The sequence below is a fragment of the Cetorhinus maximus genome, chromosome 5 (genome assembly GCF_964194155.1).
Source record: "Cetorhinus maximus chromosome 5, sCetMax3.hap1.1, whole genome shotgun sequence".
Lineage (NCBI taxonomy): Eukaryota > Metazoa > Chordata > Chondrichthyes > Lamniformes > Cetorhinidae > Cetorhinus > Cetorhinus maximus.
The window spans coordinates 84,225,692-84,242,390 of record NC_135883.1 but is presented as its reverse complement, the minus strand read 5'-3'; the positions used below and the strand labels follow the sequence as shown (position 1 = coordinate 84,242,390).

The 16,699-nt window shown below is 44.5% G+C and overlaps 1 protein-coding gene across 1 annotated transcript in view; it reads left to right on the top strand.

The window, feature by feature from the left end:
• The window catches only part of cenpw (centromere protein W), a 64,092-nt gene extending 62,953 nt beyond the window's left edge, over positions 1 to 1,139 (top strand). Inside the window, exon 3 of the mRNA XM_078541295.1 lies at positions 951 to 1,139. Within this exon, the coding sequence (XP_078397421.1) occupies positions 951 to 1,121 (171 nt within the window). The 3' untranslated portion in view covers positions 1,122 to 1,139. The remainder of the gene's footprint in view (positions 1 to 950) is intronic.
• The last annotated feature ends 15,560 nt before the right edge of the window (positions 1,140 to 16,699 follow it).

The window sequence follows — 16,699 nt, the reverse complement described above, 5'->3', positions numbered from 1 at the left end:
AGGTCCACATGGGGCATAGGCACATCCATCTCAAAATGTTCAGGGGCTAACAAACGGATATCTACCACAATCACGATGGGATCAAAGAATACAGGGGGAGGATTGAGAGGTCCTTGGAGGGAGGGAAACCTGAACATTGAGCTCCTCCGGGACGATGAGGGGGGTTTCCACAGTCACACAGGGAGGGTCCAAGCTGATCTGGCAGTGAGAGCTCAGCACCACCATCTCCCAGCCTGCAGCAATGGGGCAGTGCAAAATTAAAATGTGGAGAAGCTCTGCTGATGAGGGCTCTGCGGGTGGATTGGAGGGCAGGTGCATGAACTGGAGGGGCTGGTTAAAGGGCCACCCAACTGAACTGTGCATTCCCAAATGAAGATAGAGGCACAGCTGAGACATGTTAGGAGCTTTTCAATGACAATGCAGGGAATCAGGAAAGTGAAGCATTGATGAACATTCGTATGAGACTATTCCTGCAAAGTGGCACTAATCAATCTCCTTGTTTTAACCCCTTGTTTGCAGCATGGAAATTACCCAGTGATAACGAACTCCTGAGCAATTGGGCGACTGGACAAGCTTTAGAAGTGTGTTATAATCGTGGCATTGGACGGTTCACAGAAGAGATGCCCCAGGCCGCCATCAAATAATCTCATTTCCTGACTAAACATTTACCCTTATGTTTATTTCAAAGCATGTTGTATTAGAGTGCAGCGAATGAAGATCCCAGCACTTGGCCAAAGCAATCTCATAGCAGTCAGTCATGTAATTGCATTCGGGGGGGCAGGAAATGAGGGCACCTTGATACGCACCCGCACTGGCCATTATCTCAGGGGCGAGGAGTTGCCGACAGGGGAACAAAGCCCTGGAACCCACATTTAGTGATGAGTCATTGACAGAAGGAGGACCTTTGGAAGCTAATGCTGACTCTTATCTCTTTCTCATTGATGCTGCAGAGAGGAGAAAATCAGAAAGATGGAGCCTGGATTTATCACTGCCTGCATAACCACATACAGGCAGGAGAGAAGAAGGAGAAGATTGTGACGGAGGTGTTTGGCTCACCAAAGGGAGGAGCAAAATCCTCAAGACCAAGGGCCAGCAGGTCCCTCTCCGGGTGCAGAGGGTGATGCTCACAGAAACATCGTGTGTAGCAGGATCGCAAGAGCGAGGGTGTACAGAACTTGCATGTGTTATCTGCAGATGATCGAGAACCAGTGTAGCCGACGCCGCCACATGTCCAGGGATCTGGTGACTCAAATCTGCCACATTCTCCAGGAATTGGTGCCACGGGGACTGGGAGGGCATCCATTGCCAGTGGCTCTGAAAGTAACGGCCGCATCCAACTTCTATCCCAGTGGCTCCTCTCTGGTGACTGTAATTTTCCTGACTTCCTCCCGCATTTCCTTGTTTATAACTGCTTCTGGGATGTTACTTGTATCCTCTATAGTACAAACTGATGCAAGATATCTGTTCAATTCATCTGCCATCTCCTTGTTTTCCCTTATCAATTCTCCAGACTCACTTTCTATGGGACCGACACTCACTTTGATAACTCGTTTCTTTATAAATTATTTATAAAAACTCTTACTATCTGTTTTTATATTTCTGGCCAGCTTTCTCTCATACTCGAATTTTTCCTTCCCTCCTTTGTTTTTTTAGTCATTCTTTGCTGTTCCTTATATCCTGTCCAATCTTCTGACCTGCCCCTGTTTTTGCCCAATTATATGCCTTTTCTTTAAGTGTGATACTATATTTAACCTTTCTACTTAACCACAGATGGTGTGTCTGTCCCTTGGACTTTTTCTTGCTCGTTGGAATGTATCTATTCTGTGCATTCTGAAATATCCCCTTAAATATTAGCCACTGCATCCCTATTGACCTATCGCTTAAACCAATTTGTCAATTCACTTTAGCCAGCTCAGCTTTCATGCCCTCATAATTGCCCTTATTTAAGTTTAAAAACATAGTCTCGGATCCACACTTCTGACCCTCAAACTGCATGTAAAATTCAATCATATTGTCATCGCTGCTACCTAGGGGCACCTTCACTTCCAGTTTATACATAAATTAAAATTTCCCATGATTATCGCCATGCCTTTCTGACAAACTCCAATTATTTCTTCCTTTATGTTCCACTCTACCATGTGGTTACTATTAGGGGGCCTGTATATGACCCCCACAAGTGACTTCTTGCCTACACCATTTCTCATCTCTATCCAAACCATTTCCACATCCTGGTTTCCTGAACTTGGGTCATCCCTCTCCATTGTGCTAATACCATCATTAACTAACGGAGCCACCCCTCCACCTTTTCCTCGCTTCCTGTCCTTCCTAAATATCCTGAATATTCAGGTCCCAATCCATGCCCTCCTGCAGCTGTCTCCATAATGGCTATCTGATCATAATTATTTATTTCTATGTGTGCTCTCAGTTCATCTATTGAATGCTATGTGCATTCAAATACAGAGGTTTTAGTTTTATTCTTTTTATAACCTCTAATTTCAATTGTTAATTTACTGCTTGATTTTTACCCTCTATCCCTTCTTGTCACAGTCTGTTTTTCATTTCCCATAATAACACCTTTTCTTTTGCCTTGTCTCTACTCTTTGATTTACCACATCTTCCAAAATTTGATCCCTTTCCCCCACTATTTAATTTAAAAGTGGGGGCGGAAGTCAGGAAAATTACATTTATGTGGCTCGCATGAACATGGGTCCCAGCACAGTTTGGGTGTAGACCGTCCCAATGGTACAGATCCCATTTTCCCCAGTACTGGTGCCAGTGCCCCATGAACCAGAACCCACTTCTCCCACACCAGTCTTTGAGCCACACATGCATCTCTGATTTGCCCTATGCCAATTTGCACCAGAAATTATGACCTTTGAGGTTCTGCTTCTTAATTTGGTGCCGAGGCCCTCATAGTGACTATGCAGAACCTTCTTCTTTGTCCTGCCTATGTCATTAGTACCTAGATGGACCACGACGACTGGGTCCTCCCCCTCCCACTGCAAGTTCCTCTCCATCCCCAAGCAGATATCCTGAACCCTGGCACCGAGCAGGCAGCACAGCATCTGGACTCAGACTCTTTCATAGAAGCATAGAAACTAGGATCAGGAGTAGACCGTTCGGCCCTTCGAGCCTGCTCCATCATTCAATATGATCATGGCTGATCCTCTATCTCGACGCCATATTCCCGCTTTCTCTCCATACCCCTTGATGCCCTTAACATCCAAAAAGTTATCAATTTCTTTCTTGAATATACTCTGACCCAACCTCCACAGCCTTCTGTGGTACAGAATTCCACAGGTTGACCACCCTCTGAGTGAAGAAATGTTTCTTTATCTCAGTCCTAAATGGCCTGCCCTGTATCCTGAGACTGTGGCCCCTGGTTCCAGACTCCCCAACCAGGGGAAACGTCCTCCCTGCATCCAGCCTGTACAGCCCTGTTAGAATTTTATATTTTATATTGGGACCCAAGCACTGATCCCTGCGGCACACCACTAGTCACCACCTGCCACCTGGAAAATGATCCATTTATTCCTACTCTCTGTTTCCAGTCTGCCAACCAATTCTTAATCCATGCCAATATGTTATCCCCAATCCCATGTGCCTTAATTTTGCCCACGAGCGTCTTATGTGGGACCTTATCAAAAGCCTTCTTGAAATCCAAATACACCACATCCACTGGTTCTCCCTCGTCTATTCTACTAGTGACACCCTCAAAAAACTCCAGTAGATTAGTTAAGCATGATTTCACTTTCATAAACCCATGCTGACTTTGTCTAATCCCATTAATGTTTTCCATGTCTTTCATAATAGACTCTAACATTTTCCCACTACTGATGTTAGGCTAACTGGTCTGTAATTCTCTGTGTTTTCTCTCCCTCATTTTTTAAATAATGGGGTTACATTTGCCACCCTCCAATCTGTAGGAACCAGAGTCCAAAAGTCCAGAGTCTATAGAATTTTGGAAGATGACCACCAATGCATCCAATATTTCCAGGGCCACTTCCTTTAGTACTCTGGGGTTTGGATTATCAGGCCCTAGGGATTTTTCAGCCTTTAATTTCTATATCACCATTTTTTTTTTACTAATACTGATTTTCTTCAATTCCTCCCTCTCACTAGACCCTTGGTTCCCTAACATTTCTGGGAAATTATTTGTGTCCTCTTTTGTGAAGACAGAACCAAAATATGTGTTCAATTCTTCTGCCATTTCTTTGTTCACCATTATAATTTTCCCCATTTCTGACTGTAAGGGACCTACATTTGTCTTCGCTAATCTTTTTCTCTTCACATATTTATAGAAGCTTTACAGTCAGTTTTTATGTTCCTTGTAAGTTTACTCTCATGCTCCATTTTCCCCTTCTTGATCAATCTTTTTGTCCACTTTTTCTGAATTCTAAACTGTTCCCAATCCTCAGGCTTGCTGCTTTTTCTGGCAATTTTATATGTCTCCTCTTTGGATCTAATACTATCATTAATTTATTTTGTAAGCCATGGTCAAGCCACCTTTCCTGTTTTACTTTTGCGCAAGACAGGAATGAATAATTGTTGTAATTCATGGATACATTCCTTAAATATTAGTCATTACCTATCCACTGTCAACCCTTTTAGTATGGTTCCCCAATCCATCATTGCCAACTCGTGCCTCATACCCTCATAGTTCCCTTTATTTAGATTCAGGACCCTAGTTTCAGATTCAACTTCTTCACTCTCTATCCTAATGAACAATTCTATCATTTTATGGTCGCTCTTCCCCAAGGGACTCCGCACAACAAGATTGTTAATTAATCCTTTCTCATTGCACAATACCCAGTCTAGGATAGCCTACTCTCTAGTTGGTTCCTCAACGTATTGGTCTAAAAAAATCATCACGTACACACTCCAGGAAAACTTCCTCCACGGTATTATTGCTAGTTTGGTTTGTCCAATCTATATGTAGATTAAAGTCACCCATGATTACAGGGTATCTTTATTGCATGCATCTCTAATTTCCTGCTTAATGCCTTCCCTTACATCTCCATTACTGTTTGGGGGCCTATTTACAACTCCACCAATATTTTCTACTCCTTGGTGTTTCTTATCTCCACCCAAACAGATTCCACATTATGATTTTGCGAGCCAATATCCTTCCTCCCTATTGCATTGATTTCCTCCTTTACTAACAATGCTACCCCACCTCCTTTCCCTATTTGCCTGTCCTTCCTAAATATTGAATACCCCTGAATGTTCAGTTCCCATCCTTTGTCACCCTGCAGCCATGTCTCTGTAATTTCAACTATATCATAACCGTTTATATCTATTTGCACTGTTAATTCATCTACCTTATTTTGAATGCTCCATGCATTAAGATACAATGCCTTCAGACTTGTCTTTTTAACCTTGCTAGTCATCTTAACTTTATTTTGCACTATGACCCCATTTGTCCTTTGCCCTTGTTTTTTCTGCCTTCCACTTTTGTTCTTACTTTTCTGTCTTTTATTTCTTTCCTTGTTTCCCCTTCCTCTGTCTCCCTGCTCAGGTTCCCTTCTCCATTCCATTCTAGTTTAAACCCTCCCCAACTACACTAGAAAACACCCCCCCCACCAGAACATTGATCCCAGTCCTGCCCAGATCCTTCCTCCTTACACCATTTCTTCAGCCACGTATTCACCTGATATATCCTGTTATTTCTACTCTCACAAGCACGTGGCACTGGTAGTAACCCTGAGATTACAACCTTTGAGGTCCTACTTTTTAAGTTACATCCTAACTCCCTATATTCAGCTTGTAGGACCGCGTCCTTTTTTTTTCTTATGTTGTTGGTACCAACATGTACCATGACCACTGGCTGTTCACCCTCCCCCTTCAGAATGCTCTGCAGCCTCTCTGAGACATCCTTTCCTGCAGAGAACAGTGTCAATCCCTCTGACTATACTATCCCCCTACTACCACTACATTTCATTTTGCTCCCCCAACTTGAATGGCTTCCTGTATCTCGGTGCCATGGCCAGTTATCTCATCCACCCTGCAGCCCCCACTCTCACCCAAACAAGCTGAAAAAACCTCAAACCTGTTGGACAAGTTGAACAGTTGCAAGGGCCTGCACTCCTACACCTGTCTCACTCGCAGTCACACTCTCCTGTACCTGACCCCTAACCAAATCAAAAGATCCTGTCTTAAGAGGTGTACAAAGAATCCATGTAACTTTCCCCCTCCCCGATGCATCGCAGTGTCTGTAGTTCAACCTCCAGCTCATAAACTCTGAGCCAAAGCTGCTCAAACTTCAAACATCTGCTGCAGACGTGTTTGCCCTGGATCAAACTGGCATCCAGGAGCTCCCATGTGCTGCAGCTGTGACACATCACCTGCCCTGACATCCTTAATGTGTTCTGTAGGGGGTGGTGGTGTGTGTCAGCTTCACCTCTGACTTCTGAGTGGTCCGAATTGCTCCCACTCCCTGGGTTCTAGACCTTGGACTTATTTGGGGGTTGTGACAAAGTGCAGCAGACAACTGGCTTTGGTGCAAGAAAAGAAAACTGGGTTTATTGAAGTCACAAATGAACTTATAACATTAGGATTATACTGAGATTATACAGACCTACAAAGTACACTTAGTTAAGAATGGGGAACACACAGCATAATGAGGGAAAATCACGCTACTAATCCCCTTACCCTTGTCCCACCCCCAAAACCTAACTAAATTGAACTAGGAGAGGTCAGGGATCATGCTAACCAACCAGGGTTCCTTGACAGTTCGAAATCCAGCCAGGTAAGCTGGTTGTAGTTTTGGGGTACGCTCTTTGTGTCCTCTGGGGCCTGCTGTGGTCCTGGTCTGTGGAATCTGCGAAGGTTCTTCACTTGGGTGGAGGGCACGGTTGTGGGTGGTCGATCTTCATGGAGGGCTGTGGTTGCGGCCTTGTTGTCTTCGGTTGAGCCTGCCACCCCATGCCCCTCGCCGTGATGTTGCCTGTGGGCCTGCAAACCTCCAGATCTCCTTCCTCCGCTTAGCTCAGCTCCCTGCTTAAACTCTGTTTCAACCCCTCCAAAACTGCTCACCCTCCTCCTTCGTAACTGGTGGCCCAGTTATACTGCTTTTTTTTCGAATTTCTTATCACAATCCAAATCAAGGTTAGTTCTTTGTCTGTTTTTTGGTGGGCTTCTTCAGGTGATTGTTGTCTCGTTTTTAATGGGCTCGCATGATGTTTATCGTTGTCTTCCTGTCCCCGTAACTAGTCTTGAACTGAAAGCCATTGTATATGTGGAGTATTGATAGGTTCGCATAATTGCATTTATTGCTGCCTTCCTGCCTTAGTAGTTAGTAGCGATTATTTATGCAAGATTTTGATGGGCTTTAGTTTCATGTAAGATGAAGTCTTTCTCTGGGTTGATTGTTTTAAAGGGAAGAATGTGTATTCTGTCTCCTCTTGTTGTCTGGTTGCAGGCAACAATCCACACTGCACTCAACAAGCCCAGGCATGTCCAGTCCCAGGCCTTCATGGGTCTAGCCTCCTGTCTGCAGGCTTCTACACTTAACTCAGCAGTTGGGTCCTCTGCCATATAAGTCCAAAAGTCATATCCTTGTTGATGATATGAAAAATGTGGGAATTTTGAGAACCCTTCAGCCCTAATTAACTATTTAATATATTAATATATTATATATTTTACTTTTTAAAATATATTTTGTTAGCCTTACCACCAGTTGCTAGACTATTTTGAACCTTAGGAACAGAATAAACCTTAGTCACTTGCCAGATACTTACCAAATAACTGGCTTCTTTTCCTGTAGCAGAGTACGACCACTTGCTGAAGGCTGAGAAAGTCAGAAAGCAAAAGAGTACCTCTTTCCCTTCCTTCCCTAACTCCATTAATTACCCAACTCCCAGCACTCTATCCTAAGTCACAATTCTACCGGTATCACCCAGCTTAATGACCTCAATGTTTCGCCATGTACTCTTCACGGACAAGCCAGAGTGACTCGTATGTTTTTTAATTTTTATTTTTGAACTTAACTTCTCATTTCTGATCTGTGTGTATGTGTGTTGCATTTTTATTATTTTTCCTTGTGTTTTTAATAACCAATAAACTTCCTCTTTCTTTGACTCAAGAAAGCCTGGTTAAGAAGGCTCCGTCTAAAATATAAATACATTTGGACTAGGAAAAGGTATCCATGAGGGAAGGGTTTCCTTTTAAATTAAATCTTGTTGCGACCAACTGAGAGGATTGAATAAAGAAGGGGAGCCAGCTCATTCCTCCTCACCCAGGAGCATAACAAAATTGGGGTCCTGTTTGAGAAGTTAACAATTTGGGGTATCTCGCCCAGAATCATAACAAATTGGGGGACCTCGACCGGGGACTGGCCATAACAGTGGTGAGTGCGGCCATGGAGTGGATGAGCACATGAACTGCAAAGGATATGAGGCCAGATGGAAATGTGAAGTTGTGTGTGACAGAGTGAGCGGTGATATCCCTTGAGTGGCAGCATGAGATGCCAGTGAGTGTGTGATTTTAGAGTGATGTGATAGTTGACTTACCCTGGCGGCACAGATGAGATCATTCATCCTCTTTCTGCACTGGGTGGCTGACCTCTTCTGTGCTGTGTTGGCACTGACCACTGCTGCCACTGCCTGCCAAGGTCAGGTTGATGGACCTCCTCCAGCCATCACGGGGGTAGAGGACATCGCAGCGGGTCTCGACTGCGTCCAGCAGGCGTTTCAGTGAGGTGTTACTGAACTTCGAAGCAGCATGCTTCTTCCCTTGGGAGCCACGCCTTCAGTGGAGCAGTCATGTGCTGCAAACATTAAAAAAGCTGTGCATGGGTGCTGTTTAAGTATGGCGCCCAGGGCGAGGAAGTGAACTCACATGGGGCAGGCGAATCAGAGGCCACGTGCGATCTGGCATGTTTCATGTGCGCACGTAATTAATGCGGCGGGAAGTGGACGATATGGCATGAAAACCCGCCATTGCGGCTGGCGGGTAGCACGCCATTTTTCACGTCTGTTGCCGCACTTTGTGCAATGAGGGGAAAATCCATCCACAGCCCTTCCAGTAATAAAATGTCCCAAGGTACATCAGAGGAGCGACATAAAACAACATATGACACCAAGGCACATAAGGAGATGTTAGATCAGATGACCAAAAGCTTGGTCAAAGAGGTCGGTTTTAAGGAAGAAAGTGAGGCAGACAGATGGAGTGGTGTAGGAATGGAAATCCCAAGTATTGACCTAGGCAGCTGAAAGCATAGCCACCAATGGTGGAGCAATTAAAACTGGGGATGCTCAAGAGGCCAGAATTAGAGGAGCGCAGATATCTCGAAGGGTTGTGAAGCTGGAGGAGATTACAGAGATAGAAAGGAGTGAGGCCATGATGGGGTTTGAAGGCAAGGATGAAAATTTTAAAACCAAGACATTGTTTGACCAGGAACCAGTGTAAGTCAGCGAGCACAGGGATGATAGGTGAATGGGGCTTGCTGTGACTTAAGATACAGGCATCTGAGTTTTGGATGACCTCAAGTTTATGAAGGGTAGAATGTGGGAGACAAGCCAGGAGAGTGCTGGAATAGTCAAGACCTGTGATAATGAAGGGTTTCAGCAGCAGATAAGCTGAGACAGGGGTGAAGTCATGTGATGTTACCAAGGTGGAAATAGATGGTCTTAGTGATGGTACGATAATCTGGTCAGAAACTCATCTCAATGTCAAATATGACACCAGGGTTGTGAACAGACTGGTTTAATCTCAGACTTGCCAAAGGAAGGCATGGAGTCAGTAGACAGGGAGGAGATGTTTGGAGCGGGGTCAGAAAACAATGTCTCCAATTTTCCTAATATTTAATTGGAGAAAATTTCTGCTCATATCGTACTGGATGTTGGATAAGCAGTCTGCTAATTTAGCAACGGTGGAGGAGTTGAGAGAAGTGGTGTGGTCAATTGTGTCAAAGACTGCCGAAGGATAAGGAGGTATAGTTTGCATTTGTCACAGTCACATAGGATGTCATTTGTGACTTTGAAACGAGCCATTTCAGTACAGTAGCAGGGGTGGAAACCTAACTGGAGGGATTCAAACATGGAGTTCTGAGAAAAATGGTATTTGCATGATACAAGGAGTGATGATCACCATCGGATTGCCACTCCACTCCTATTTTTTTACACAATTCCGGAGCTTCGAATTTCTAGGCCAGACTTCCAAACTGGGCCTCTTCAGAAGTGCAGAGCGTACCTGTTTGCTGGGGGAAGCCAAGCCACGCCCCCTTTTTACGGCACTAGCTGTCATATTTTGGTAAGTCTTCATTCACTAACACACTAAATAGCTTTTCAGTGTTTTAGTGAATGAGTGTGTGAGGGTACCAGCTGGGCAGGGTGGCAGGGTTGTAGGTGGCAGAGTGGGTTGGGTGGTGAAGTTGCAAGAGGGGGAAGTCGGAGGGTCAGGAGGGGTCGGGGGGAGTCGCAGGGCTGGGGTGGAGGGGTGTGGTGTGGTCAGAGGTGAGTCAGAGAGGGTCAGCCATATAGTTACCCAGGAGTTAGACCCGTTCTTTATCTGCCTAACATTTCCTGGGAACACTCTGAAGTCTCCGATTCTAACTCAGAGTTGGAGGCGCAGGGGATTGCCCATTGGAAGTTGAAACTTCCCGAGCAATTCCCACAGATTCCTTGCTTTGAGACATCTGAGGGGTCTCATATTGCATCCTCCAGGGTATGTTCGGTCTCCAACTGCCTGGAGACTGGAAGGCCTGGGCTGTTCTATCAATTAATCTATAACAGATCTAGAAAGGATACAAAGAAAACTTTCTTTGACGAGTCTTGGCGGCATTTTCCCTCAAAGCAAGCTACTGCAAGCAAGCTATTGTCTTCCGACAATAATAGGAACATGAATGGTAGGACTGGCACAACAATAATGCCAAAGCAGATTAAAAGTTTAAACAACCTATAGGAACAATTCTACCAATTCTAACAATTCAGAGGCTAGGGATCGTGTGACGAGTAACTTACCTCCTGACTCCCCAAAGCCTGTCCACCATCTACAAGGCACAAGTCAGGAGTGTGATGGAATACTCCCCACTTGCCTGGAAGAGTGCAGCTCCCACAACACTCAAGAAACTTGACACCGTCTAGGACAAAACAGTCTGCTGTGAATGGCACTACATCAATAAACATTCACTCTGTCCACCCCAATGCACAGTAGCAGCAATGTGTACCATCTACAAGATGCACTGCAGGAATTCACCAAGGCTCCTTCGACAGCACCTTCCAAACCCATGACCGCTACCACCTAGAAGGACAAGGGAAGCAGGTGGATGGGAACACCACCGCCTGGAAGTTCCCCTCCAAGCCACTCACCATCCTGACTTGGAAATATATCGCCGTTCCTTCACTGTCGCTGGGTCAAAATCCTGGAACTCCCCAACAGCACTGTGGGCGTACCTACACCACATGGACTGCAGCGGTTCAAGGAGGCAGCTCATCAGCACCTTCTCAAGGGCAACGAGGGATGGGCAATAAATGCCGGCCCAACCAGCGAACCCCACATCCCATGACTGAATAAAGAAAAACCTGCTGGAGTGAGACCCAAAAGTTTCATTGTTGGCCTGCAACATTGAGTGTCATGTCAGGACCATAAATCACTTCTCTAACAGTGTTCTTACAACAAGATTATCAACCCTAAATGGCTTCCGTGAGATTAATTCAATTAATGGCATTCATCCAGCAATTTCAAGACATGCAATTCAGTTCAAGGGTTAGGATTAAGTTGAGATTGCAGTTCCAGTTTTGTCAAGGTTAACGATGGAGTGCGGGAAATAATCCAATAATTTCTGGAGAATTGGAACCCATGGTATATTTCTGTGGCTCAAATTGCTGGATTTTTTTTTACAAACTATTAATGGTGAGCGCATTAATTCACCATTATTTTTCCATTAATTTTGGGCCAAATAAATAAGCTTCAATTGACAATTATTGCAACCTATGCACTCAGCCTCTAGTATGTTGGCAAGAAATATTATCATGTCATACCTGTAACCATCATGTTCCAGCAGCAGCTATTCAGGTGTTCTCACCACCATTGTCATGGCCTTCAGCTTCAGTCAAAGCACATAACACCAGGAATTCTTATCCTCTCAGTTCAACCTCAATGATGAATCCTAACTGACTGCACCCCATGTTTAGTATATGTACACTGGTACTAACATTTGTCTTAAGCATCAACTCTGTCTGGTTGCAGTAGTTTACCAAAAATCACTAAGCATTACTAAACCAAACATCTAAGCCTTGAGACAGAGCTTCTCTTTTCTGACCCTTCCATGGTATCTTCATTACACCAAGCCAGGTCGATTGGTGTCAAATACACTGCATTTCAGTTCAGAGAAAGTACTACACTGTGCATGTACTCACCAAAACTTTCATAACTCACATCTCCCATGAGGGTTCTATCTTCTCTTCCACATTTTGCTTTCTTGATTGAAAGAAAGTTGAATGAAATCTAAAAAACATTCACTAACATCACATGTTGGCTTCACTTACTCTTGCAAAAATTCAAAAGTGAAATAGAATCAATGTTTGTACAAATGGGGCCACAAAGCACCACTTTAATTTCTGTATATCCAGCTGATTCTTGTAGTCTGAGGTACAAGAGGATTCATAATTACACAGTAAATTAAAGTTTTAATATCAGAGATGGGATATAGATTCTACAATGCGGGGTAATTTCTGAGTTGGTTTGGTGCCAGAATTTAGTTTTCACAATGAAAACTGTGAAGAATTATACATTAATATTTTCTCAATTGGGAAACAATGTCAAAAGATCATAGAGAAATTATCATTCTGAGGGAATAGATAAATAACTTACTCACATTTATGCATGCTGTCCAGAAAACAAACCCGTCATTCAGTTGATTCTGCTCATCGCCTAACTCTTGTTTCAGGATATAGCCTGACCATTTTAAAAATCTTCTTCCCACATCAAACCCCCATCCCTTTGCTCTTTACTAAATGAGAAATTGACCCAGTTTCCTTTTGAATTCAGCAGATCCAATATCCATTGCCCTTGGCAGTTCACTCCAAAAGTCGATGAGTCTAAGCATGTAGTTACTGCTTAAAATTACCCCTCTGGTTTATCTAGTTTCTAACTGTGTCCTGATGTTCTCCTCTCCTGTAAGTATTTCATACTTCAATGGAAAGGAATTGTATGCTAAGTTCACGTGATACTATCTGTCAAATATCCTCACAAATGGAGGGCCAGAAATTCCTGGGGAGACCTTGGGGCAGAGCATAACTTCCATCCACCAACTCTCATGCACGTTGAGGGACAAAATCAATCCATCAGAAATCCTAAGGTCAGGTCTAAATTAACTATTAGACGCACCTATGTACAATTTGTGTCCTCTGATGCCCAGCTTGACAGGCAGTGCAGGGAGGTGGAAGGTGCAATTGAACACCAGTCATAAAATCGTATGAAATAGGAACAGGTTAGTTACAGTATTCTGCCTGGAAAGTGTAACTTGACCTAGTTACCCTGGATAGAGAGATAGTGACCAGTTTATAGTGGCATGGCAGATGTAAGCACTCAGAGCTCAGACAATGCACGGTGTGAACATTCCCAAGCTCAGACAAGGTGCAGTGTGAACATTCCTGGATTCAGACAGGGCACAATGTGAATGTTCCCGGGTTCAGACAAGGCGCAGTGTGATAATTCCCGTATTCAGACCAGGTGCAGTGTGAACATTTCCGGATTCAGACAACTCACAGTGTGAACATTCCCGTATTCAGACAAGGCACAGTATGAACATTCCTGGGATCAGACAAGTTACCATGTGAACATTCCTGGATTCAGTCAAGGAACAATGTGAACATTCCTGAGTTCATACAAGGAACAGTGTGAACATTCACGGATTTAGCCAAAGCAGATTGTGAACATTCCTGGATTCAGACAAGCCACAGTGTGAACATTCCCAGATTCATCCAAGGCACACTGTCAAAATTCCCAGGTTCAAACAAGGCGCAGTGTAAACTTTCCCGGGTTCAGACAAAAAACAGTGTGAACATTCCCCGGTTCAGATTAGGCACAGTGTGAACATTCCCAGATTCATACAGTTTACAGCGTGAACATTCCTGGGTTCAGAAAACTTGCAGTATGAACATTCCCAGGTTCAACCAAGGCACAGTGTGAACTTTCCCGGGTTCAGACCAGGCACATTGTTAACATTCCTGGATTTAAACAAGGCACAATGTGAACATTCCCAGGTTGAGAAGACTTGTGATTTGAACATTCATCGATTCAGACCAGGCACAATGTGAATATTCCTGGGTTCAGACGAGGCACAGTGTGAACGTTCCCCGTTTCAGACAACACTGAGTGTGAAAATTCCAGGTTTCAGACATTGTGAACATTCCCAGGTCCAGACAGCTCACTGTGTGAACATTCCTGGTTTCAGATAACTCACAGAGTGTACATTCCATGGTTCAGACAACTCTCAGTGCGAACATGATTGGATTCAGACAACTCACAATGTAAACATTCCCAGGTTCAGACCAGGCACAGTGTGAACATTCCCGGAATCAGACAAGGCAAAGTGTGAATTTTCCAGGGTTCAGACAACTCACAGTGTGAACATTCCCGGGTTCAGACAAATCACAGTGCGAAAATTCCCAGATTCAGAAAACTCACAGTGTGAAAATTCCCAGATTCAGAAAACTCAGTGTGATCATTTCTGATTTCAGACAAATGACAGTATGAATATTCCCAGATTCAGACAAGGCACAGTGTGAACATTCCCGAATTCAGGCCTGGCACAGTGTGATCATTCCTTGGTGTAGACAAATCACAGTGTGACCATTCCTGGATTCGGAGAACTCGCAGTGTGGACCTCCCCGGATTCAGACAAGGCACAGTATGAACATTCCCGGGTTCAGCCAATTCGCAATGGGAACTTATCCGGGTTCTGACAAGGCACAGTGTGAACATTCCCAGGATCAGCCAATTCGCAATGGGAACTTACCCAGGTTCTGACAAGGCACAGTGTGAACATTCCCAGGATCAGAATCGGCACAGTATGAATGTTGTCGGGGTCAGACAAGGCGCAGTGTGAACATTCCCGGGTTCAGAAAACTCACAGTGTGAAATTTCCTGGCTTCAGACAAGGCACCATTTGAACGTTCCCTGGTTCAGAAAACTCACAGTGTGATCATTCCCAGTTTCGAGAAGGCACAGTGTGAACATTCCCAGATACAGACAAGGCACATTATGAAAACTCCCAGGATTAGTTAAGGCACAGTGTGAACATTCCCGTATTCAGATAATGCACAGTGTGAACATTTCTGGATTCAGATAAGGCGCAGTGTGAACATTCCCGGGTTCAGCCAAATCGCAGTGGGAATTTACCTGGGTTCTGTCAAGGCACAGAGTGAACATTCCCAGGATGAGACAACTTGCAGTGTGAAAATTTCGTGCTCAGACAAGGCACACTGTGAACATTCCCGGGTTCAGACCATGCACAGTGTGAACATTCCCAAATTCGGAGAAGGCACTGTGTGAGCATTCCAGGATTTAGTCAAAGCACAGTGTGAAAATTCCCACGTTCAGACAGAATGTGAGCTTTCCCAGATTCAGACCAAGCACAGTGTGAACATTTCAGGGTTCAGGCAAGGCACGATATCAACATACCTGGGGTCAGTCAAATCACAGTGTGACCATTTCCAGATTCAGATGAGGCATAGTGTGAACATTCCCGTTTTCAGAAAACTCACAGTGTGAACATTCCCGGGGTCAGACAAGGCACAGTGCGAACGTTCCCGGATTCAGACAACTTACAGTGTGAATATTCCCAGGTTCAGAGAAGGCACAGTGTGAACATTCCCATTCCATCAAGGCACAGTATGAACGTTCCCAGTTCAGGCCAGGCACAGTGTGATCATTCCCGGATTCAGACAACTCGCAGTATGAATATTGCCAGGTTCAGAGAAAGCACAGTGTGAACATTCCAGCGCTCAGACAACTCACAGTGTGAACATTTCCGGATTCAGCCAAGTCACAGTGTGAACATTTCCGGATTCAGCAAAGGCACAGTGTGAATATTCCCAGATTCAGATCAGGGACAGTATGATCATTCTTGGGTTCAAACAACTCACAGTGTGAACATTCCCAGATTCCGAGAAGGCACAGTGTGAACATCCCCGGGTTCAGACAACTCGCAGTGTGAACATTCCTGGATTCAAACAAGGTGCAATGTGAACATTCCCGTGCTCAGACTAGGGGCAGTTTGAATATTCCCGGGTTCAGACAACTCACAGTGTGAACGTTCCCGGGTTCAGACAACTCATAATGTGAAAATTCCCGATTTAGACAAGCCACTGTGTGTACATTCCAAGGGTCAGACAAGGCACAGTGTGACAATTCCCGGGTTTAGACAAGGCACAGGGTGAACTTTCCCGATCCGACGAAGCACAGTGTGAACATTCTCAGATTCCAATAAGATGCGGTATGAACATTCCCGGGGTCAGACAAGGCAGAGTATGAGCTTTCCCGTATTCAGACAATGCAGAGCGTGAACATTCCCGGTGCAGACAAGGCACAGTGTGAACATTCCAGGATTCCGATAAGGCACAGTGTGAACATACCCTGATTCGGAGAAGGCATTGTGAGAACATTCCCAGATTTAGCCAAAGCACAGTGTGAAAATTCCCAGGTTCAGACAACTCTCCTTGTGAAGTTTCAGTGAACTCACAGTGTGAACATT